The sequence below is a fragment of the Ailuropoda melanoleuca genome, chromosome 5 (assembly GCF_002007445.2).
Source record: "Ailuropoda melanoleuca isolate Jingjing chromosome 5, ASM200744v2, whole genome shotgun sequence".
NCBI classification, from domain to species: Eukaryota; Metazoa; Chordata; class Mammalia; order Carnivora; family Ursidae; genus Ailuropoda; species Ailuropoda melanoleuca.
In genome coordinates this window covers 44,014,625-44,039,838 of record NC_048222.1, presented here as the reverse complement: position 1 = coordinate 44,039,838, position 25,214 = coordinate 44,014,625, and the positions used below count along the sequence as shown (strand labels likewise).

The following is a 25,214-nucleotide window of genomic DNA, read 5'->3' as shown; positions in this document are numbered from 1 at the left end:
CTCAGAATATAAGTATGTTCTGGTTAATTTAATTATCTACTCTTAGAGTTAACCTAACTCATTTTGTTTCAGTACTTGGTGAAAAATCAATCTAAAATGTTTGGTTTCTTTATTGCTTTAACAAATATACCTTCTCACAAATATAATGTAAATATCCTTTGAGTCAGGATTGTTGTTGCAGAGTTTCTAGCCAACAGATGTTAGTAATAGTGACAGTAATAGAACTGACAGCCACACCTTGCATTCCTACCTAACACATCTGCATGGGAGCAGGGACTCCTGATAAGTTTGTGAATTGTTTCCAACAGAAGCACAGATCATAAATGATCTGAAGATCATTTTTTATCGAGCAGTATTCTAATGTTTCATTTAGGTATTCATTTATCTCCTTTTTTGTGGGTAGCATTTTATTCTTCTGTGGTTAATTCTTTCCTGACGCCTGATTGGGATATGAAACAAATATGTAGACTATTTTACCATCTGAGGATCGTATGATTAAGCACCCATATGAGAGCTCAGACCATGGGCATTCTAGGATTTAAGAGTAAGGAGAGATTAGTGATTACCAATCATTGGTAGAGGTGAGTTCTTTGAGAAACTGCTGACTAAATGAGACTTTGGAGGACGAGTATAATTTAGGTTCTACGAAGTGGAAGGTAAAAGGAAGGATGGGAAAATAGCTATAACCCAGGCAGGAGATACTACAAAGTATCAACAAACTGGCATTGAAGATCTAGTACTTTGGGAAGAGGGAAAAATTCAGAGTGTTAGAGGCCATAGGATATTGAACTAAGTATTTACTGAGCTCAGAAAGTAGTCAGAGCCATTGCTTTTTTTCTTACTAATTCAATCCCTGATGGCTTGTTTACTTATATTCTTCTTATTTTTTCTTTTCTATGTGAAAAGTCAGATGAAAGGTAAAGTTGGTTGGAAATTCTGGTTGATTTTAGTTAATTGAAAAGTTGCTGGGTTTTGTTTAAATTGATTTCATTTTATTTTGTTTACTATTTTTATGTTTTACTTTTATTCCAGTTACCATACCAGGTAATATTGGTTTCATTTCTACAATACAGTGTTTCAACACTTCCATACGTCACCGGTGCTCATTAGAACCAGTGTCCTCCTTCATCCCCATCACCTATTTAGCCCACCCCCCCTCCCGGAGGAACCCTCCTTTGTTCTCTAGAGTCACGAGTGTTTAAATGGATTTTAGATTTAAGGTGTAACCTGATCAGAAGCCTCAATAAGTGTCTAGACTTTGAAATACCTTGTGTGTTTTCCTGACGTACTGCTTTTTCTTTTAAAAAATTGTGTGCTAGGGGCGCCTGGGTGGCACAGCGGTTAAGGGCGTGATCCCGGCGTTATGGGATCGAGCCCCACATCAGGCTCCTCCGCTATGAGCCTGCTTTCCTCTCCCACTCCCCCTGCTTGTGTTCCCTCTCTCGCTGGCTGTCTCTATCTCTGTCCAATAAATAAAATCTTAAAAAAAAAAAAAATGTGTGCTTTGTTTTAGAAAAGCCAGTGAGGGTTTGAAGAGTATAAACCCGGATGAGACGGCACCTTCTATGCGATTACTGGCCTACGGTAAGTTGGAACTGCATGGTGTCGTTAAGGGAAAAAGCCAGACTTGACATAAAAGCCATTTTTTTAAAAATATCTTTGTAGGTTTTTTTGCTTTTTTTAGAAAAAAGATTTACCTATTTGAGAGAGAGAGAGAGTGGCTCATGTGCATGCGGGGGCAGGGGGGGTGGGGGGAGGATTGAGATCCCTAAGTTGAATCACCCTTTCTACTCCAGGCAGTCATCCCTCAAGCTCAGTTCCAGTTTTATGTCCTCTGTCTTGCTTATTGTTTCTGTGCCTTTCTAGATCTTTTTCTTTTTTCATTTCTCTGCTACATTCCACTGTTCATTTCCCTTCCTTTTACACGCTTCTCTGTTTATCATTTAGCCAAGCACTCATCTTTCCTGAGCCAGCCTTTCCTTGCTTCTCCAACACCATGTATACTATTTCCCCTTCAAAATAGTATTGTCTAGTCCTTGGAAACTTGATTTGAAGAGAAATCATAGCTTGAAAAGGGTCTAACTTCTTTCTTCCTCTTTAGTTTCTGGCTTGGGCTTTGGAATCATGAGTGGAGTATTCGCCTTTGTAAATACCCTTTCCGACTCCTTGGGACCAGGCACAGTGGGCATTCATGGAGACTCTCCCCAGTTCTTCCTAAATTCAGGTATGTGCCCACTAGTTGTGAATATCAGTTTTCTGGTCTAAATATTCATCCTTATTAGAGTTTTCTGGATTCAGAATTCAAAATTTAAATTTATACGATACCTTCTAAAGGCAAAATACTGTTAGATATCAGAAGTGAAGGAGGTAGGAAAATAAAAATTTTGGTTAGAGTATTTTAGAATTTTAGGGTGGAATTTAGCTTATATAAAATTTATTTTACTATACTAGTGTTGATGTGTAGTTGATGTATTATAAGTGAATTTTTATAGGCTATATGCTTTTATATTTTTATTGGTTTGCATTTATCTTTAGTATAAACCTTAGTCTTTAATTAGTCATCTTGGCCCCTTTTTGGGATAGGCAGTATAATTGAATTTTGAAATTGAGATGGGAAAAAATGCTTCTTGTTTAATGTAATATTATGCATCTAAAATGTACATTTAAACATACCTGTGTCACTTAAAGAATAACAACCGATCTTCCCTTTTTCTTAAGAATATTGGACTCTAACAGATGTTACCTATTAACATTACATTTGTTCTAAACACCTAACACTTATTATAATTCATCAGAAAACTGTCAGAAAGGTTCTAAAATTCACTTATAATACATCAACTACACATCAACATTAGTATAGTAAAATATTCTCTGTTAGAATATTAACAGAGAACTTAGAGTCCCTTGTTTCTCATTGTTTTTCCCCCACAGGTAACTATTGCCCTGATTTTGTGTTATTAATTCCCTAGGTTAACCAAGTTTGAAAGCTAGGTTTTTAACTTATATACATGTTTTGTTTTGAAGGTAAAACATGAAATTTTAACCTTCATTTAGTATCTGAAAAAAATTAATAGTTTTCCTGCTTTTGAACATTTAAAAATAAATCATGCTATATTCTTTGAAAAAAGAAGTTGAGAGGAAAAAATGATAATAGATGAGTTGACCTTTTTATCCAAAAGTGCAGTAGAAAGGGATCAACTCATTTCAAACTGCTTTTTCACCCCCCAGGTAAAAATTGTCATCATGATGCAGTGATCACGCATTTGAGAGTTGCAATGTACATAATTAACATAAAATTTCTCTTCAGTTTTCAAGAGGAATCTTTTAAAAATAGTTTTAAGAAAATTCCACTGTATTTTTTGTTATCTCCACAAGTTATGTAATTAAATTAAGTGACCCCCATGTGCATATCCTATTAAATATTATTTATTTAACATCTATACTAAAGGAATTTCTGTTCTCAAGGAGCTTACCCTCTAATAGAGAAAATAAGACTAAACAAAAGTGAATAACTATTTTAATACAGTTTAAGATAATACTAGAACCAGATACAGTGCCCAGATTTTAAAAACTGCTGCAGTAGTTCACAGTCATCCTGCCTGTTACAGTGATCCCTAAACCCCGTGGACTCTTGTTCCTCGTTTTAGTCCAGGCCTTGGTATCTCCTGTCTACATTACATCCATCAACCCCCAACTGGTTAGTCTTTCTCAACACACTTTCATGTGAATCTGGCCTGTATGCGGCTACCAAACTGATCTTCCCTGTACAAAATGTGTAATGACTTTCCAAGGTCTATCATTTCTAAGGACTAAGTCAAGGCCCATTACATCTGGCTACAAGTTCATGGGTTGGACTTGTTTAGTGGTGCCTCCACCAAAGCCAATTTTCTTCATTTTAAGCATTCCATAATTAGAACCTTTCTGACAGTTTTTTGATGAATTATAATAATAAGTGCTAGGTGTTTAGAACAAATGTAATGTTAATAGGTAACATTTGTTAGAGTCCAATATAAATTAAAGCATTATCAGGAGGGAGTATTACTGTTACAGTTTTCTATGTTTTCTGAAATGGGTCTATTATACTGCTACATAAGCAATTTTCTTTTGGTTCAAGTAGCATTCTCCTAATGGAATTTATTTTTCTGCTAGCTTCTTTCACTAGATGGTGCTAACTCCCTTTCATAAGACTAGCTTTAAAATGATTATTTTGGAAGAAAGTGAAAAGAAAGTGCTAGCAGTTTGGGGGTTGTGTTTGCAACTTCTATAAATTCAAGGGAAAATTCAATATTCAAAGGAAAATAAAATATTTTAATGTCTTTAGCTGTTAGGATAGCAGGCTGACCATGCTGAGAATGTGTACGTATAGTGAAAGAATAGTTATTTTATCATATGCAAGAGTTTGTTATAGGATCATTCTTTGGAGCATAAACTTTGAATTATTACTTTTCATTGCATTTTAAAATAATAACCCAAAATTTGTATATTATATGTGTTTGTTGTATGTATTATTTATAACTGATATTGTTACCACTTATTTAGGCATGAGCTCATTTTTAATTTGTCAGTTAAATCTATAAGTTTATATGTTAGTTTAACATACTTCATTACAAATGCCTAACTAGTAATCAGAATAAATAAGGCTTATGGGGTCACTAATTAGTATATTTATGTTAGTATCAGAGATACACTCTATGATACCTATGTGTACATAGGTTTTCATGTTACAGGTAGGCATAGTTTATAAATAATATGTATAAGTTCATTATTTTTTATTTGTAGTTGTGTAGCAGGCTAGCATTAACTTTTCTTCGAATCATTACCGTTTCTTAGTAATGCTATATAAAGGCAAAAGTATGGAAATTGGAGTCCTAAGTTCAAGTCTTATTCTGGCTCATTAATGTTTTGGGCAAGTCCATTTGATTGTTTAATCACTCATTCCATACATGAGTATTAAGTATTTTTATTAAACAGAAGTGATAAGCTATGACAGTACGGTTAATGCCTATACCTTCTACTCCTAGTGGGGAATAAAGACAGACAGCTAATCATAATAAAGTGTGACAAATGCTGTGATGAGGAAGAGCCACGAGCACACAAAAGTCAAGCTCTAACTCACACTCAGATGGTTTTGTGCTTCTATTTTGTAGTACTTCCTGCACTTGTAATTAATTGGTCAACAGTGTAGTTACTTATGTCTCTCCAACTGGATGCTAAGCCTTTTAAGTGCAAGGACTGTGTCTGCTTTGTTTACCCCAGCACCTTGTGGAGACCTTTATTGCTAGATGGACTCAAATATTGATTGAAAAAATGAAAGCTAGGCACAGCTTATGGAGGAAGTGCTATTTGAGTAGAAACTGAAAGGATAATAGCTAGGCAGGCAAAGGGAGGTTGTCGGGGAGGAATGTTCCCGGTGGAGGAAAGAGGTGTCTTCCCTACTGGCCTAGAGGTGGGAAAGAAGTGCACTGGGCAAGGAAGTACTGGACTTTTGTTTAACCCTCAGTTCCCTCATCTTTCAGGAAGAACAAAAACAATACCTAGCTCAGAGTTGTAATGCATTACGTGAAATTAATTTAGAGGGTATATATTTAAGTGATCTAATAAACTTTAAAATTGCCTAAAGATAGAGAATTTGGTTCTTATCAGGATAGAGAATTTGGTTCTTGAAATTAAAAAACAGGATTTAGAGGCTAATTTCTTTTCGTGGAATCTGGGTTTATCACTCTGAATTGCCTCCCTTATGCTTTAGGAGGAAAATGTCTTTAACTAGTACTCAGTAAGAAGGGAAACTAATATTTTATTTTTAAAACTTCCCCAAATCAGGGGCACCTGGGTGGCTCAATCGGTTGACTGTCTGACTCTTGATTTCAGCTCAGGTCATGATATCAGGGTCATGAGATCAAGCCCCTCGTGGTTGTTGGGCTCCATGCTCAGCAGGGAGTCTGCTTGAGATTCTCTCCCTCTCCTGCCCCTTCGCTTGCTCATACCTGTGATGTGCTCGTGTGTGCACTCTTTCTTTCTCTCTCAAATAAATCTTTAAGAAAACCCAAAACTCCCCCAAATCATTTCATTTATATTTTCTTGGTAGTGCTCCTGTCTAGGTAAGGTTTTAAACTTTTTAGCCACTCACTAGGAGACATCAGTACAGGTCAGACCACATGTGGAGTATCATGTTCAGCTCTGAGCACTGTTATTTAACAGGAATACTGAAGAACTAAAATTTGTACTGAAGAAAAGTGTGAGTATGGTGAAAGACCTAGAAGCAGTATCTTATGGGGACTGATCGAAGGAAGGGGAATGTTGAACTTGAAGGGGAATAAAAGTTAAGAGAAATATAAGCGATTCCATTTTTGTCCCAGTTGGTCATTCCCTTTTACAGAATTGTACATTCACAGCCTTGCATGGCCTCATGGTGGCCAGGAGGTACTTCCCTGCCCCTGAGGTTGAATTCAGTTACGTGGCTTCAGTTGGTTAATTAGCGAATGTAAGGTAAGTCAGAAGCTAAAATACCACTTGCATGGTTGGGCCCGCACTTTTGGACTCTGGTTAAGTTCCATGAGAACGTGTACCAGCCGCCTACAGCCGTGCTGCGCAGCTGAGCCTCACCTTAATCAGCCGAAGCACGGTCAACCTTTGGACCAATGAGCATGAGAATAAATCCTTAGTGTTATAACCCAATGAGGTTTTCTTTCATTCATTCATTTTTTTGCCGCAATATTTTAAGTATGATCTTTGTAATATGTCAAGTTCGTTACATGTTAGACTTTTAAATGAAAGCTATTTGTAAGCAAGATTATCTCAAATAACTACATTAACAATTCCAAAGTGGTAGAAAAAATTTAACATTAATGATACAATAGAGCTTAATCTGCAATTGTTACTCTTTTCTGAGTGTATTAGAATCTTAATTTCTTATAATAAATTATCATAACTAACTGCCACTGTGACACAGGGATATTCCATATGCTGTAGTATGTCGTCAGTGTTGTCATCAAATATATTTGTTCATTACATCAGTAGTATAATGGTCTTTCCTTCAAGCTGCTCAAGTAACTGAGAATGTAAAATTACACTTTTGGATTGTCCTTTCACGAAATCTTGGCCTATTAGAGACTAGCAGCCTGGGATATGTTACCATGTGTGCAGAGCACAGGTAGCCACCTGCATGCAGTGTGCAAACAGGCAGCTCAGTGGTTTGCTCCGCAGAGTTTGGCTGAAGGAATGATGCAGGCTGTGGCTCCTTCAGGTATGTTCCGGGCCACTTTCTGAACCACTGCTGTCTCTTTTGTCACACGGCCGAGTGTTTGGCCCCTGCTCACCCCTGTGAGGCTCGGGCATCTGATGGCTTCTGCTTCTCATTTCTCTTCAGGACTCTTGTTTCTTCTTCACGTGTGAGTCAATCCTTATTTTCTACATCTGCTGCCTTTAATTTTTTTGTGTTTTTGTGTTTAGTTTTTTTTTTTTCTTCTTCCTAGAGAAACTCCCGGAGATATTTTTCATAGCAGTGATGAGCAAGGTATTGCTCTGTGTGGGTGATTTGCACTGGGAAAAGTAACATTTTTGGAATATCATCTAGCATAGTATCTTCTTTCACAGTCTCATAGGAATATATATTTTATCCATTATATCTAATTTTTACAGTTTGAAAGGGGGAGAAAATCCGCCTTGTTTTCAACTTTATTGATCAGGCTGGTCTTCCTCAACCACCTCAGCTTGATCCTGTGAAGCTCCACGGCTCTGTTGGGAGCATGTCCTGTTGGGGGCATTTACATCTATTCTTGGCCTATTTCTCATCAGCAAGGATGCTCTTCACTGCTGGGATCGCTTGTACCAGTTTACTTCTCTATCTCTCCATGGTGCTTCCAAAGAGAACTAGGGTGTTCACGTCAGAGCTGCCACATTGTGCGATTTCTGGGGAATCATTCACTTTGTAAAATGTTTCATTGGTTTACTGTGAGGTTTTTCACTGCTATTCCTGGAGCATGTTTTAGCCAAATTTCCTGAAACCAGACTTTTTGTATTATATACATAAATGTTCGGAAATCTTTATGATTCTTTTTAAAGGAATTAATCAACCCTGAGGTTTATTTTAAAGGATAGATCTATTTGATTTTATCAGCTTTTTCATTGTGCTAAAGTTCTTCACCAAAAATTTAATTGAATATTTTGATTTACAAAGATTTACCCAAATACTAACTTTGAATATTGAATATTTCAGTCTAGAGATTATTATTTTTTTTAAAAGATTTTATTTATTTATTTGACAGAGATAGAGACAGCCAGCGAGAGAGGGAACACAAGCAGGGGGAGTGGGAGAGGAAGAAGCAGGCTCACAGCAGAGGAGCCTGATGTGGGGCTCGATCCCAGAACACCGGGATCACGTCCTGAGCTGAAGGCAGATGCTTAACTGCTGTGCCACCCAGGCGCCCCTCAGTCTAGAGGTTAAAGTCCTGGTTTCAGATGGTAGGCTGCTTTTCCATCTCTAGGGGGACTTTTTCTTCTTACATTCAGTGGAACAATGATTTGAAATACTGCTGACTTCTCATCAGAAATTTTGGAGAACAGAAGACAGTGAAACAACATCTTTAAGTGATGTATCTCTGAAGTCTTCCTCATTTCAGTTGATGCCCTTCCATCCTTCCTGTTGCGCAGGCCAAAAACCTTGGAGCAGTTTCTGACTCTTCCCTTTTTCTTATAACTCACATCTAATCCAACTGCAGGTCTTATCTCCAACTTTCATTGAAATCTCCATCCAGGTTCTTTTGTGCTTTGTTTTGCTTTATATTGACATCAGGAATAGATGGTTTGGGAGCTGGTTTGGAGCAAACGCTTAAAGGAAAGGTAAATCTGATGGTGCTGAAACTATTCCAGGCCAGAAACAAACATGGAAAGGTCCTGGTTAACCTCATAAAGCCAACACAGCATTAATACAAAGCAGTAGGATCCTGAGAGCCCACACTCTCTGTGCGCTGCTAGAAGATAGGTTCCCCATTAGAGATTTATACCCCAGGTTCCGGTGGGTACTGCCTTGACCACCAATGCTCCCAGTGGCAGCTATAGCCAGCAACTTTTTTTTTTTAAATTTGATTTTTAAGTAATCTCTACACCTAATGTGAGGCTCAGACTCAAACTCCAAGATCAAGAGTCACATGCTCCAGTGACTGAATCAGCCAGGTGCCCCAAGCTATTGTGAATATAACTTTTGGCATGGTTTGTTACACACCATTTTTGTGACAATAGCTGAGTAATACAGAGAGTTTCAATTTTTTTTTTTAATGTACCACATGTGGGGAAAAAAGAGTTGGCTTGTGTTTCTTCAAAAAGCCTTCCTAGAATCAACAAGTGGCAGTTGGAGCAGGATTTGTCAATGGCACTATTGACATTTGGGTCAGATAATTACTTGTTGGCAGGAGATGGAAGGGTGTCTTGTGTGTTGTAGGGTGTTTAACAGCATCCCTGGCCTTTATCGACTACATGCCAGAAGTACCTCACCCCAGTGTGGCAACCAGAAATGTCTACGGAGAGTGACAAATGCTCTCTGGGGGCAAAATTGCCTCACTTGTGAATCACTAAGTTAGAAGGCAGATTTGGGTTCAGTTTGAGAAGGAACTTTCCCACAGTGACTGTTTTAATGAAGTAAGATTCTAAACTGGATTTGAAGTGGGTCCTGTGGGATTTACTTTTTCATTGCATGGGGATTGATCAGAAAACATCTAATAGGCTTCCCAGTGCTCACTCTCCACACTGATGAACTAATCTGAAGAGAGAAGTTCATTGTTCTTTAACATATGCTAGCAAGAATTTAAACAGAGTCGTATTTTTGGCAGTCTGTTCAGCTCATGAGCATACTTTAGAAGCATTTTCATAAATATGAAACGATTAATGCTGTTTAAATACCAGTGGTCATTCAGATTGCTTTCAGAACACCTCCTTATGATCTCGCTGGTATTAGAGGACAGTATTACACCTTTCTTATTGCTGTGTAGCATGAGATGGTGTTCAAAATGTCTTTTTTAAATCTTGGAGAATTATTTGATTAGTAATATATATACTTCTGTATTATAATAAGAGGTCACAAAATTGTCATGTTTTTTAAAACAAAGTGTTTAAGTTAAATCCCTATTATGGGAAAGACGTTTTCAAAAATATTTAGTTCTGTGGCTTGACTTCTACTTGGGCGAGGTCACTGGAGATCTCTTAAGAACCCAGAGAGTATCTGAAACCAAGAAGGATGGAGGAGAGTCCCTCACTGCACAGAACCTTGACACCCCAGACTCTTGGAAAAAGAAGCCAGAAGCTCATTAGTGATCACATCCTGTCTGTAGGCAGTTGAGGCTAACCTTTGGCTTTGCAAAGTCTTCCTCTGCCTGTTGCTGCTACCACCCAGCGGCAGCCCTTGGCTCTCTCTGGCATAGAGATTCTGTGAAGTTGTCACAGAAAGCCAGATGATAGCAGTTTCAGTACTGGTAGGATCCAGTGTTAGAATCAGTTGCTATTTTAGGCCGTTGTCTTTGCAAGGACAGAAAAGTAAATATTAGGAATAAGGGAGAGAGTGACAAGCATGAAAATGAGGGTGTTTATGAATCTCTGTGTTAGAACATTTGGAGTATATTCAAGGACAAAAGAACCAAATAGTAAATGTAGCCTTTTTTTTTTTTAAAGACTTATTTATTGATTTGAGAGAGAGAGAGAGCAGGAGTGAGAGGGGCAGAAGGAGAGGGAGAGAGAGAGAATCCCGACTGCAGACTCCCTGCTGAGTGCAGAGCCCAATATGAGGCTCAATCCCGGGTCAGATTGAAATCAAGAGTCACACTCAACCGACTGAGCTACCCAGGTGCCCCTAAATGTAGCTTCTTAAAGATAACCCTGAAACATTTTGCTTAGAAATAGGTTAAAACGTTCTTTACCAAGAGAATTTGACTTAAAAGATTGTTGGAAGTCCATTATCAAACTAGCAGCTACAATTTCACAAACAGATGTACAATACCTGTTAGAATTATTCAGATTTCTTTTTTTTTTTTTAAAGATTTTCTTTATTTATTTGACAGAGAGAGACAGCCAGCGAGAGAGGGAACACAAGCAGGGGGAGTGGGAGAGGAAGAAGCAGGCTTCCAGCGGAAGAGGGAGCCTGATGCAGGGCTCGATCCCAGGACTTGGATCACGCCCTAAGACGAAGGCAGACGCTTAACGACTGAGCCACCCAGGCACCCCAGAATTATTCAGATTTCTTTAACTAACTTTCTTTGTTTGTTTCTTTCTTTGTCTCCTTCTCTCTTAGAGAGTGTGTGCATGCGCGGGGTGAGGGAGAGAGAGAATCTTAAGCAGGCTCCGCATGCGCAGAGCCTGTCGCAGGGCTCGATCCCACGACCCTGAGATCATGACCTGAGCCGAAATCACAAGTCAGGCATTTAACTGACTGAGCTACCCAGTGCCCCAGAATTGTTCAGATTTTTGATTAATGTTCCAAAACACTAGAAATTATGGAAGCTCCTTTTATTAATCTGGGTTATAAATGAATTGTGATATTTTTATGATTAATTTGGAGAGGGTTTTTTTCCTACTGTTAAGAATATTAGAACAAAGCAAATTTTATAGCGTTAGATTTACTGAAGGACTTTTAGAATTTTATAGTTAGGTACCTGAAATGAGAAAGTTTTAGTAATTAGAAGAGTATCCTAGAGATAGTACTAGCAAATCTTCGTTTCTAGTTGGATTTCCATTTGCGAGAGAAAAGTATCAAAATTGTATGTACCTCTAGCTACATGTATGTGGCAGAGTAGATGTTCAGGTCTCAGTTTCTGTTGGACCTCTGACCAGTTGCAGAGGGGATAAACAATGAATCCCAATATTCTAAATGGCACATTGTAATAGTAAAGGCTTATGATGACATGGAAGCCAGCCAGAAATTAATGCCAGCTGAATAAATAAGCAGTCAAGTAAAAACTTACAGTAGTTTAACAAGTGTCTGAGAATTCCCCTTTGGATACTGTGTTAACGAAAACAGTAAACTAAAAGGATGAGGCAGAGTCCCATGAGATTATGTTTTGTGCACCGTGATAGCCCCAGTGCCCAGAAGAGTGCCTGCCCATAGTGGACATCGAAAAAGTACTTGTTGTATGGATTAAGGAAAGAGGGAAGGAAGAGCATAAATGTAAAAGTAATACAAGGTCAGAGAAGGAAAGAATCTGTAAGGGTGAAGAAGAGTGCATTTTAGCACACTCCGCACACTACTGTTGCTGCTTGCCTCACTTTCCTGCCTGACCGTACAACTCACTGAAGGCCCTGCCGTACTCATCTTTGAATCTGCAGGCTGTGGCACATGGTAATGTCATTCACTGAAAAACTGGTTTACAAAGCACTGTTCTTCCCTGCAACAGCCCTATGAGGTATTATTGTCCCTATTTTAGAAATAAAGGAAACAGAAGGTGAAGGAGGTTAAATAGTTTGCCCAAAGCCACAGTGTGGAGCCGGCATTCCGTCTCGGGATTGTGTGACTCCTGAGCTCTTGAACAGCATCTTCAGGCCAGACTATCCAGGTGCTCAGTAAATGTGTGCTGAGTGTTCCTAAAGAAATGAAGAGTGGTGTCAGAAAGATTTCACCAAGGAGATGGCATCAAGCTAAATCTTGAAGTAAGATTTGGATATGGTGAAATGGCAGGGGGGTGGTGAGTATTCAGGCAAAAGGGACAATCAGTTAAAAAAACATGTAAAAGCACAGAGACATAGAGTGTAAGAGTTTTGGTTTTTTGCCTTATAGACTATATTTGAGGATTAGTAAAGGGTAATAATTTGGGTCTAGGTTGTAGAGGGCCTTGGGTGGTAATCCGAGATATTTGGACTTTACTTTGGACGCAGTATCAATTCATCAAAGATGTTTTTTAGCAGGAAAGTACCTTATGTCATTTGAGTCTTAGTCTACTGCCATCCCAAAGTTACATATTTTAAAATCCCTCCTCTCCTTAAAAGTATTTACCATCATTTTCTGAAATGATGGCACAGTGTCACTAGATAGAACAGCCTGCTTTCCTCCAACCACAGTAGTTATGTCCTTTTTAATATTGTTTTTGGATATTTTTGACTTTGTATAAATAATAGACATTTTCCCACAATATGCTTTTTTCCCCACTCAGCTTTATACTCTTGAGATCATTTATAATAAAGATCATATAGTATACCATTGTGTGAATACACCACAAGTCATCCATTCTGGTAATGATGAAAATTTTTTGTTATTACGAACAGTGCTGATATTTAATAAATATTCTTGTATATGTCTCCTTGTGCAAATATGTTAGTTTCTCCAGAGCAGTGATTCTCAAATTTGACCGTACTTCGGAATCCCCTACAGGGCTGTTTAAACACAGGTTGCTAGACTCATTGTCTGATTCAGGAGGTCTGGTGTGGGTCCCAAGAATTTGCATTCCTAACAAGTTCTCAGGTACTAGTGATCTATTGATCCAAGAACCAGCTGCTTCAGAGTGTAGACCTAGCTGTGGGATCCCTATAATGAAATAGAGAACACGTATTTTCCACTTTACTAGGCAATCCTAGATTGTTTTCCTATCTGCAATGTGAAAGAGAACTGTCAGACTTGAATTGTACCAGATTGGTGGGTGTTAATTGTATCTTATTATGTGGCCGAAAAGGAAAATTGATATGCCCTTTTTTTGCTATTAAAACTTTCAGAATATTTGGAACTTGCTCGTTTTAAATAATGTTTCCAGGGCACAGGAGACACACACACACACACACACACACACACACACACACACACACTCTATTCCACAGGAAAACCTTGGTGTGCTGATCAAATTCAGTTTTGGTTGCCTAAGAAGAATCTAAGATAAATTATTGCAATTCTTAATATTTTTATTCTTACATTGGCCTTTAAAAGAAAAAAAAGGTAAGAACACAGGAGAAATTCCACTTTAGTGAGAAGACTTGTTTAAATTGAAGATACTCCATTTAACTGAGGAAAGTGCAGAAGGCTGATTTGGAAAGATGAGATTAGATACCACACTAGTTTTCTTCTCTTCCTTAGAGAAACTCCCTGAAAGCCAGGTCCAAGCTGACTTTAGGTCTAATAGGTTCACATTCTCGATGAGAAGCTGCTGCAGAGCTGACCCTGTGTTCAGACGTGTTGCTTTCCGAGTTGATATTTGAGCAAACGTGTGTCAGAGTCCTGGTTCTGGCAGGTGGTGTTTAAACTTGCAGTGTGGTGTACCCCGAGAGCTTGTGTCTCATGAGCAGGTGGTCGGTGACTGGACACTAACGGATGACTGGCTTTCAGCTTTCATGACGCTGGTTATCATACTGCTGCACGTGTTCTGGGGCATCATATTTTTTGACGGCTGTGAGAAGAAAAAGTGGTCCGCGCTTCTTGTAGTTCTTCTGAGCCATCTGCTGGTGTCGGCCCTGGTGAGTATCGCCACCATGCTCACATTGTGTTTTGTAACTCAAGTCCCCATATCTAAAATGGTAGATTGCGTTCCAGATTCAATGACATACGTGCTCGTGGTCAAATGAAGAAATTCCAAAAAGTTGTTGATTGAGTGAATGAGTGAATGGAAGATAAATAAATCATCTAAGTCTTCCTATAGAAAAAAGCAACTATTAATTTGTTGGTTGATTTCATTAAAGATTTTTTTCTATGTATCTTTCTTTTATGGGTATAATCAAACCTGAAGTAGTCTTGTATTACGCTTATGTTACGTAACACATCTTAAACAATTTCCATGAAATTTAAATCCTTTTAATATGTAAATTTTAATAGCCTTATATTATTACATAAAAATTACAGTTTGCTTAACTGTGATTAATCACATCTTTTTCTCCTTTTGCTTCTTATAATGCTATCCTGAACATCTTTGTACATGGAAGTTTTTCAATATGATATTTAGATTCCAAGGAATCAAAATATGACGTTAAATGGTATGAATATTTTTAAAGCCCTTGATGTCAGTTGCTAAAATACTCTCCACAAATGTCGTACCATTTTTGCTCATTTTTATCAATAAGAAGAGTGCCCAGTTTACTCCCTCCACACTGAAATTATAAGTATGCCAATTTTCAAAATAAAGTTTAAAAAGAAAGCTTGATTAGATAGATTTTTTAAGAACTATTTAATGCTTTGGGTCTGACTTTCATCGTAATTTGTCATATATTTACATCAGAATTATCCCCGCCACTGCCTTGTCCAGTGATTTCTCACTTCAAAGTATTAAAAAAGTTCCTTCTGGCAATGTCCTGTCTCATGTTTCTCTCTTCTTCATCCGTTTATAATTTATATTGGGTTTCTCATACTGGGCTTCTTGACCTCTGATCCATCTAAAGTGCAGTCTTACGGGGGTGCTTGGCGGGCTCAGTTAGTAGAGCGTGTCTCTCTTGATTTCAGGATCATGAGTTCAAGCCACACGCTGGGCATAGAGATTACTTAAAAGGTAGATAGGCAGGTAGGTAGGTAGGTAGATAGATACATACATACATACATAGAGGAAGCAATAAGATTGCATTTTTATCTACCTAAAACCTTTCAGTGGTGCAGGATACTAAAATTGCCTTTAATATGATGGCAATTTTTTTTTTTTTTGAGTAAAGCAATAGAAGTTTATTAAGCAAGGATACAGAAAAAGCTCTCAAGAGTGAGAGGGGTCCTGACAGGGTTGCCCTCTTTTTTTCTTTATAGTTTTTGGCTTGTTCCAAATTTTCTGCAATGTACACTTTTATAATCAGAAAAGAAATTACATGAAAAAACAGATGTCCTTTTTATAGATCCAATTGGCTATTCATTCATTTGATCAATATTTACTGCATGCCTTCTGTGTTCCAGGCACTGTTCTAGGTAGGTAAACAAAACAGTTTAGTTGGGGGGAGAGAGGCATTAAGCAGTAGGCATAATAAATAATAAATTTCATAGTGATAGGTGCTGTGGACAGTAAAGCAGGTTAAAAGGAATCCAGAGTGTAGGAGATATCAGATTTTTGAATTAGGTGGTCAGAGTAGGCCTCATTGTGAAGGTGACATTTGAGCAAAGAAGTGAAGTAGATTGGTCATGTGGCTGTCTGGAGAAAGAGCATCCTGGACTGCACGGCCAGTGGCAAAGTCCTAAGAGCAAAGAACTTGCTTGGCCTGATTTTGGAAGCGAGGGTGGCCCGAACTGAGTGAGCCGAGGGAAAGTTAGGAGATACTGTCACAGAGTTGAAGGTGGGAGGGAAGAAGAGGTTGGAAGTGAGAACCACATCTAGATAATGCAGGACTTTGACATTTACTGTCAGTGAAATAGGAGTCGTTGTAAGGTGTTAAGGAGAGGGACATGATCTAACTCACATTTTAAAAGGATCGCTTTGCTGTGTTAAGAGTAAACTGTAGCAGGGAAAAAGATTATAGTCATCAAGAGGAGGATGGTGATAATTTGGGTGAAATAGCAATGGATATGGTGAGTAATGATCAGATTGAGAACATATTTTTGAAAGTAGACCAGCAGTATTTCCTGAAAGACTGGATAAGTCTTAGGAGAGAAAGAAGAGGAGCCAAGGATGTTTCCAGAGTTTTGGCCTGGGCTATTGGAAGGATGGAGTTGCCATCAGCTGGGATGGGGAAGCTTGTGAGGGGAGATCGGAGTTTATCTGGACATATTATAAATGTAATGAGGTGCCTATTGGACATCCAAATGGAAATGTTTGTTAGGCAGTTGGATGAAAAATCTGGAGTTTGGAAGAGAAATCCAGGCCAGAAAAGGTGATTACGAGGAGGAAGTTTAAGCAGACAAGAAAAGAGGCCCAAGGACTGAGCCTTGGGACACTCCCACATTGAGACTGGGGAAAGAGGAGACAGCAAAGGAGACTGACAAGGAGCCACCTAGTGAGGTTGGAGGAAAACCAGGAGCCAGGTGTCCTGGAAGCCAAATGCATTGAGGAGAAAATGAGCAGCTGTAGCAGATGCCTATGAAATAAAACCCAGACTTCTTTCTTTGACCTAAGCCTCTTATCAACCATACTGGTGCAAAACTTCCCTCTTGCTGCTCCCCGCAGTTCACATCCTGTACTTCATCTAAATCGATCCATTGTGGCTACCCAACAGACATGTCTATGCTGTTTTATCTGCAGTGACTCATCTCCCTTTAATGTAAGTCAGTTTGGAAAAGTACTCATTCCGTGTGAAGCCTCCCTGGAAAAGGTGCATATTCCAGACTCAGCACAATCCTAGCCCTTAATTCACAGCTGTGTTATAACACTTATCCTCAGAGAGCATTGTTTTATTTAATAAAGTTCTTATCTCTCTCCAACTAGGGCTTGATCATCAAGTGTGGGACCTTATCAATCTTTGTCTCTTCAATCCGATGAATGTTGAATATTGAATAGTTGATATTCTCTTTAATGATTAAAAAGAACCCAGGAAAATAAACTAAAATAAAAAGAACCTGGGAAATTTAGAAGATTATATACCAAAATGTCAACAGTGGTTATCTCTGAATAGCAGATTTCAGAGAATGTTTAGGTAATTGTTTTATTAAAATACACATACAGAAAAGTATACAGATCAGAAGCGTACATCTTGATGAATGTAACCCAACTGAAAACTAAGACATTATCAGCTCCCACGAGCCTCCTGCTACAGTCCTGACTTCTAACACTGCAGCTTGTCTTGTTTTTCAGTATTTTATGTAAACGGAACCATATAGTCTTTGCTCTTATGTCTGACTCCTTTCACTCAACACCATGTTTGTGGGATTCATCTGTATAAATAGCTATTAATTGCTCATTTTTTGCAGTATACTACTTTGTGACTATACCTTGCTTTGTCCATTCTACAGCAGAAATGGTGTCTCCAACTTCTAACTATTGTGAATAGTAATGCTTTGAGTGTTTTAGTATATGTCTCTTTTGAATATACGCACACATTTCTTTTGGATATATATGATATATACCTAGGAGTGGAATTGCTGGTCATGGGGTGTACATAGATCAACTGTCAATACTGCTCAGGTTTTCAGAGTAATTGTATCAACTTACATCCCCACCATTAATTTGTAAGTGGCATTCCCTCCCCCTCATCACCAACAGTTAGTATGTCACTCTGTTTTTACGCATCCCACTGGGTGTGTGGTGGCATCCCATTGTGGTTTTAGTTTGCATTTCCCTAGTGATTAATGAGATTAAGCATGTCTTCATATATTTATTGGTCATTTGGATAATTCTTCTGTGAAGTGCCTGTTCAGGTCTCTGGCTTATAATCCTGTGGGTTGGCTTTTTGATTTTTAGGAGTTCTTTCTGTGTTCTCTAAAAAAGATCTTTGTCAGATGCACCTGTTGTAAATAACTTCTCCTACGGTGTGGTTTATCTTTACATCCTCTTTATGTTGTCTTTTTTATGAACAAAAGTTCTTTATTTTAATGTAGTTTAATCAATTTTGCTTTATAATTTGCAGTTTTTGTTTTCTGTTCAATAAATATTAACCTATCTGAATTTCAAGTTTTAAAATTTGTTTATTTCACTCATTTGTGTGTTTTAATTTTTTACAACAATTACATATTGCTTCTGTAATTGTTTAAAGGAGAAAAAATTTTAAAGAAACTAAAGAGAAATACAAAAGAACTTAGCACCCTGTGAAGTAAATTAAAATTCAGTGGATTTCTGAAGAATCCAGAAAATGCTCAATGCCTCCCATGACCAGAGATGCCTCTTGAGAAAAACACTTTTTTCTGCATAAGGTGCCATTTTCTGCAAAATCAGCCCATTTTCCTGGCCAGAGCTAATAGGCAGGGTCAGTATCTTAACCAGGGGCATGTGCAGGTAGGGTGAAGGTAAGAACAGTAACAAGCCATGGAGGCACTCCCCTTGAAGCCCCTTGTAGGCAGAGGTCTATTGTGACAGGTTGAGCCCATTATATCCTCTCCTTTGTTAAGTGTAAGTGCTGGGCTAGTTGGGAACCCATCTCCCTGTGTTACTGTGGCCCAGTAAAGAAAGTCTCTCTCCTCCTCTCAAAGGCCAGTCCCTCCACCTGGGCTCTAGTTCCAGTTCTCTCCTACAAGGACTTCATTCCTCTGATTGTGCCCTCAATCCCACATCACCAGCTTTTCCCTCTCTTCATCAGCATATAGACATCTTAAAACCCTCCACTATTGCCTTTCCCCCATCTAGCTATCACTCCTTTTTTTCTGTTCCCCATCACAAGGAAATTTCTCAGAGTTACCTCCACTAACTTTGTCTATACTTATTCATCTCATACTTCTAGTCCAGTCTGGCTTCTGCTCAACCACCCTTCTAAACTGCACTTGTCACGATCAAAGAAGACTTCTATTTCTCCAGATCTAATGGACATTGGTGTTTTGTTTTCGTCTCAGCAGCCTTTAAAAAAGTTGACCACTCTCTCTCGGAAACATTTTCCTCTTTTGACTTCTACATCACACTGTCCTGATTTCCTCTTACTTGTTTGCTCTTCTCAGACCCCTTTGGTTACTCTTTTTCAGCAAGAGTCAGGCCGATAGAATGGTGTTGACACTTTGAATTTGCTCCTGTGATGCTGAACAGCACAAATTTATAAATGTTAGGGCTTTCCCTTACCTCTATAATAGCTCCCTAGGTAACTGCGTTCAGAGCCATGGCTTTAAATACTGTCTATGCACTGTGCTTCTGTATTCCTTTTTCTAGCCCAAGCCTCTCCTCTCAGCCCTGTATTCATATGCCTAATGCTTTCCTGACATCTGTCCTTTGAAATCTCACAGGCATGTCACTCTTGGCTGATCCTCATTGGACTTGATTGTCACCCATCACTCTCTCGTTAAGTAGCACCACCATTTGTCAAAAGCCAGAAACATGGAAGTCATTTTGCCCCCCACCCTTTCCACTCGCATTCCATCCATCAGCAAGTCCTGTTAGTTCATATCGCCCACTCTCTCCATCTCTACTACCGCCATCCTGGTCTAAGTCACTGTCTTGTACTCTCCTCAACCAGTGCAAAATCTTCTTAACGAGTCTCCCTGCTTTCACCATTGCTTCCTTTAACCCATCCTGTGCAGTTTTAAACATCTAAATCAAGTCACTCTGCTCCCCTACCTTGACCCCTTCTGTGACCCTCCATTGCTCTGGAGATAGAGTCCACACTCCTTACCAACGTGCTGCATAACTGGTTCCTGCCTTCCTCTCTGACCTCATCTCATGTGCTGCCCTCCATCTCTACACATCATTAATATCACTCTTCTCGGGTTCTCAGCTGCACCAAGCTCTTTGCCCTTCTGTGGTTCCCTCCCTCAGTCTACACAAGGCTGGCTTTCTCCTCCAACTACATGTGTCAGTTTAAATGCCACTTCTTCAGGACTTCCCCTGAGCAGCCTAAGTAGACCTTGTTCTTATCTAGCACCATCGCAGTTATAATTATTCTATCTAGCATTCATCATACTGTGTAATTATTTGATTCATTTATTTGTTTCTTCATTCACTACTTGTCTCTCTTACTAGCATATAAGCTCCATTACGATAGATACTCTGGTCTTTAATGTTGTGTAACACAATACCTCTTAGCATTCCATCGGTGTTTTTTAAATGAACTTTTGGGACGCTTAGCAATTGTGCAGCCAAAAAAGAGATGCTGTTCCCTCATGTTCCCTTGAATACTAAGGATTCATCCTAAAGTAATGTGGGCTTGTCTTACTTTCTTGAAAATTATAAGAGCTGGTTAACACAGAAGTTATAAACTGGGCCCAGGTTGTGTAACATGTATCTTCCATTGGTTATTCCATTACACTCTGATTTCTAATTATCCTCTAGGTTTGCCTTTTGAATATAGCAAAGCACATATCTATGGGCTAGTGTCTGTTGACTAGGTTAGTTCTGTGTGTCTTTGTGGTATTCAATACATGACATACATCATATGTTTGGTGAAACACAGCCCAGCTATTAAAAGTATCCTATATTTTCCTTTATCTTTGGTTATTCTTCATGTTTAATAAGCTTACTGTTATTACCCAAGCTGACTTATTTTTCTTTTGCAGACCTTCATAAGCTCTCATTATGGAATAAATCTGGTGTCAACATATATAGTTATGGTACTCATGGGCATCTGGGCATTCTTTGTTGCTGGAGGCAGCTGCCGAAGCCTGAAACTCTGCCTTCTCTGCCAAGACAAGGACTTCCTCCTTTTCAACCAGCGCTCCAGATAACCTCTGAGAACCAGCACTTGTCAAACAGTAAGCTGCATCTTTAAAGGAAGCACAACTGTGCCTTTTTCTAAAAATTCCTTTTCCTGATGGAATTTAGAAAAAACAAAACCATCTAGATAAAGTACGACTTTCAAGCAACAGCTCTCTGAAAGGGATACATTAGTGGATGTACATGTCCCGGCTACACATTAGAATATCACCTGGGGAAGCATAAAGAGTATTGATATCTGGGCTCCACCTTCCACATTTAATTGGCCTGGGCATTTGGTAATTTTTAGGATTCTAATTATTTGAGGAGGGAGAGGAGCAGAGGGAGAGGGATAAACAGACTCTGCGCTGAGCATGGAGCCTGATGCAGGGCTCAGTGTCAGGACCTTGAGATCGTGACCTGAGCTGAAACTCGGAGTTGAATGCCCAACCGACCAAGCCACCGAGGTGCCTCTGGGCATTTGGTAATTTTTAAAAGCTTCCCAGATGACTCTGATATGCAGCCAATTTGAGAACCACCGGTGTCCAAATAGGAACTTTGTGAGAACACCATAAATGAATGAAAGTCAGATGTTTAGCTGTCTCTCAACTCAGCTGGTGCTGAGCAGGTAAATCTGTGAATGTCAAATCCTGCCTGGCCTTTGTCTTTTTAAGTTATGAAGTCACAAAAGGCTAAAGGGCTCTCATCCCTAAGAACTGTTTTCGTGTTCTTTACTAGTGCCCTGTTTTATGAGAACATGGCAGGTTGGGCTTCTACATGCAATAGTAAATCACGCTGACTTACTATGATAATTTAGCTAAAGTAAGCTATTGATGAGCAATCTTCATTTTTTTTCTGTAGTTTTTACTCTAGATTTTGCTTTTTGAGGCATTACATTGTCTGTGAGCACAGCTTCAGTTTCTTTAACTAAAAACCAAATTATTTTCTGATTTCTGGGAAGGTATTATAAACCAAGAATTTTTGTGCAACTTCCGTAAGCCTTTTCTGGGTTTAAGGCTTTTTATGAGCTGTATCCCAAGGCAGTGTTTACCAGCTGAGTGCTGGTAGCTGGGCTGGTTGGTGTGAAGCCCGTTGTTCTATCTCTGAGCAGTTCTGTCGGTTGCTGAGTAATGTACCCTGGGACAGGCTTCACTAGAGGAGGTGAAAGTTTATCGAAAGCAGGAGGAAAACAAGCCAAGAGACTGATGTTGACACTTTTAATTTGCTCCTGTAATACTAACCAACACTCCCCCACAAGTGATGTCATGTAGAATTGCAAATGTCTTAAACTGCTGAATTCATGCTTTTACAAAATCCGTATAATCTTTAGATCTAGCAAATGTCTCTGGGTTTTAGTAGCAGATAGAACCTTCCCTTTCTAGGAATACCCAAGGTGTGTGTTCAGCTTCTAGGCAACCTTTTGATTTCCTTTATAAAACGGAAATGCCAGTGAATTGTGCCTTTACTAACTAGAAATTGTTCCCAGTTGATGGCTTTTAGGGAGTGGATGGTGTGAAATGAAAATTCCCCATACATTAAAGCGATAAGCTCAATGGATCCCACATGTACAGTAGAACATCCAGAAGAAATAGGAGCAGCAATGAAAGGGCTCACCAGTGCCATGACAGATGAAAGAATTCGACAGTACTGTGGTAGAATAACGAACATGTTTAAAATGGAAAGGTGGCCAGTATTTTGGGCTAGCCACACATCATTTCAGGGGCCAGAACCTCTCACATGAATTAGACCTTTATCAGTGAAAACCCCTCCCATGGTTAAATAACTAGAATGTCTCAATCTAGGGATTCAAGAGAAGTAGGATTTCCAGCAAGGCTGTAAACACTCCCTAGCAATTATAGTTGTTCCCCTAAAGTTTACTTCGCAGCATTGATACCAGTGCTTCCACCAGATTTGGCAGTTTTCCAGCATTATACAACATTTTCCTTAGACTAGAAGAGTCACAGGAAGAGTCAAGGACAGAGAGACTGAACAGTGAAATTTATTGCGCAGAGTTGAGGGGAACGAGGTACCCATGGAACTGGGCTTGATTCCTGTCGGAATGTGGTGTTCTTTGATGGAAAGAATAAGAAAAATATATACTTGGTTATCCCTGTTGACTTACAAATCTCTTAAATGGATAGTCTGATAAAATATTTGATCTGTAAAGTAATGAAAAATATGAGGCTATTAATATTACTCATTACTGTGCTCTGAGAATGTCCTCTGCACATTAATAGTTTAATAGTAAGTAAAGAAGCTGGGATACTATAAAATCTCATTTATAAAAACTTGTCAGGCAAGAGGAAAACTTTCTTTGATGGTGAGACTCTTGTCTGAGGAAATTATTTAATAATCTTTGCCTCCCTGTGAATAAAGGAACTTTGTACTCCTGATTTCTCTTAAAATGTGAGCATTGCCATAGTCAGTTTAGGCACTATTTTTACAAATAGCCCTGCTTTGCCTGATGCCAAGGGCTCCCAGAGGGAGAGTATAGTTTTCCTCTGTTGCTATATATATACTGAGATGCCTTTTTTTTCCCTCCGCATTTGTTATCTATGATGAGCCTTCTGAGCCCTGATAGTATTTGGAGACGAGGAGGCGGTGTTGATATTTTATGTTCTCCTCCACATAAAGCTTTCCCAGTTTGGAAGGAAATGTGGGTATAGTTAAAGTTGGCCTTGGAATGTGAATATTGTTGCAGTGCTGGAGTATTTTGCCATGTGATTAATACAGATTGATTTTGTTGCTCTGTATAAATGTGTATTTATTTTTTATTCATTTAAGTTGGTGGTTGTAACTGGAGAAGTTCTGTTACCTCAGTCCTGCCTGCCGGCTGATAATATAGCAGCCTCCTTTACAGCATCTGATGAAAACGTGGCTGAAAGGAAGAAGTGATGGTAACTGCAGACTGCATAGACAGTGGCTTTAGTTCTCCTTGTTAATTTTTTTTCCCTTAAAGCACCTTTCAATGTTTGCTGAGAGTGACAAATTCACATCAAAAATGCAGGTGTTCTTTTCCATAGAGTTGGGTGCAGGATAAGCAGTTGTGATGGGAGCTTCTTCCTACCTGTACTCCTCCCACTTTGCAGTCACCTCAGACTAGTCCTGAGGCTGGGATTAGCAGTCATCGTGGGCCTGAGGGCTCCAGGGGGCCCAGGGTAGCAGCCTGTCTTGGGCAGCAGCAGCCTGCTCCCTGGGAAGAGCTCCTCGAAAGTGCTAGCTCTCCTTAGTTAACTTTTTCTGGGGTCCTACTCTTCCTAACTCCAGGTGGACAGAGTAGATATCACAACAAAACAACTTTAAAGTGCTTTGCTTAGAGCATTTTGTTTGTGATGGCAGTGTTTACAGTTCTCATTTAATAAAAGGCGTTACTTCTATTAAATTCTAGTGTTTAGAGAGGCGGCTACTATACGTATCATTTTATATAAGTGTACAATATATATTGTTTTATATAAGTTATGCTGTTCTGTCGTATGTACTTGTAATATCAGGCCTTGCATTCAATACACAATGCAATAGACTCTTTCCAGACCTGTGTTTTCCAGTGAACAATAAAATACTTGTTTGGCACTACTCATTTCCCATGTGTCCTCTTTGGAGCAGTGTATTCTCCAGTGTCTGTTGTTACACTTTCTGTCTCTTATAACACTTGGCTGTATATTCTGTTGTTTATGACTGGTCAGCTCTGAGACTTTTTACAGAGAAACCTTTTTACCTTAAAATTCATAAGGCCTGTTTCATTTCTGTGTGTTTAGAAACAGTTTGGTGCAGAGAAGTTCTTTTATGTGTCTCAGACTAAGTGGAAGATTATTGTCAAAGATCCTGGAAACTCATCTTGAAAAATCTGCTCTAAGTTATTGTAGAACAGTGAATTTGTAAAATACCGTATAATAGAGGCTCAAGACGGCAGTTGGTTGACAAGGAGAGTAGAGTTTAGTTTTGTTTCCCTTTGTTTTTTCTCCCCTTGGTGTGGAGACAGTGCAGCGAAGGGGTTGAGCTTGGCTTTCACCATCAGGTAGGCCATACAGAGAATTGTTATGGCCTGAAATTCAAACCATGTGATGCCCGTTCACTCTGGTTTGAAATGAGGCT

General features: G+C 39.0%; 1 protein-coding gene across 1 annotated transcript in view; it reads left to right on the top strand.

Moving 5' to 3' along the window:
- Positions 1-24,695, top strand: part of APH1B (aph-1 homolog B, gamma-secretase subunit) — a 30,663-nt gene extending 5,968 nt beyond the window's left edge. The window contains exons 3-7 of the mRNA XM_019794162.2: positions 1,514-1,584; positions 2,102-2,224; positions 14,288-14,415; positions 20,987-21,181; positions 23,907-24,695. Of these exons, the coding sequence (XP_019649721.2) occupies positions 1,514-1,584; positions 2,102-2,224; positions 14,288-14,415; positions 20,987-21,154 (490 nt within the window). The 3' untranslated portion in view covers positions 21,155-21,181; positions 23,907-24,695. The remainder of the gene's footprint in view (positions 1-1,513; positions 1,585-2,101; positions 2,225-14,287; positions 14,416-20,986; positions 21,182-23,906) is intronic.
- The last annotated feature ends 519 nt before the right edge of the window (positions 24,696-25,214 follow it).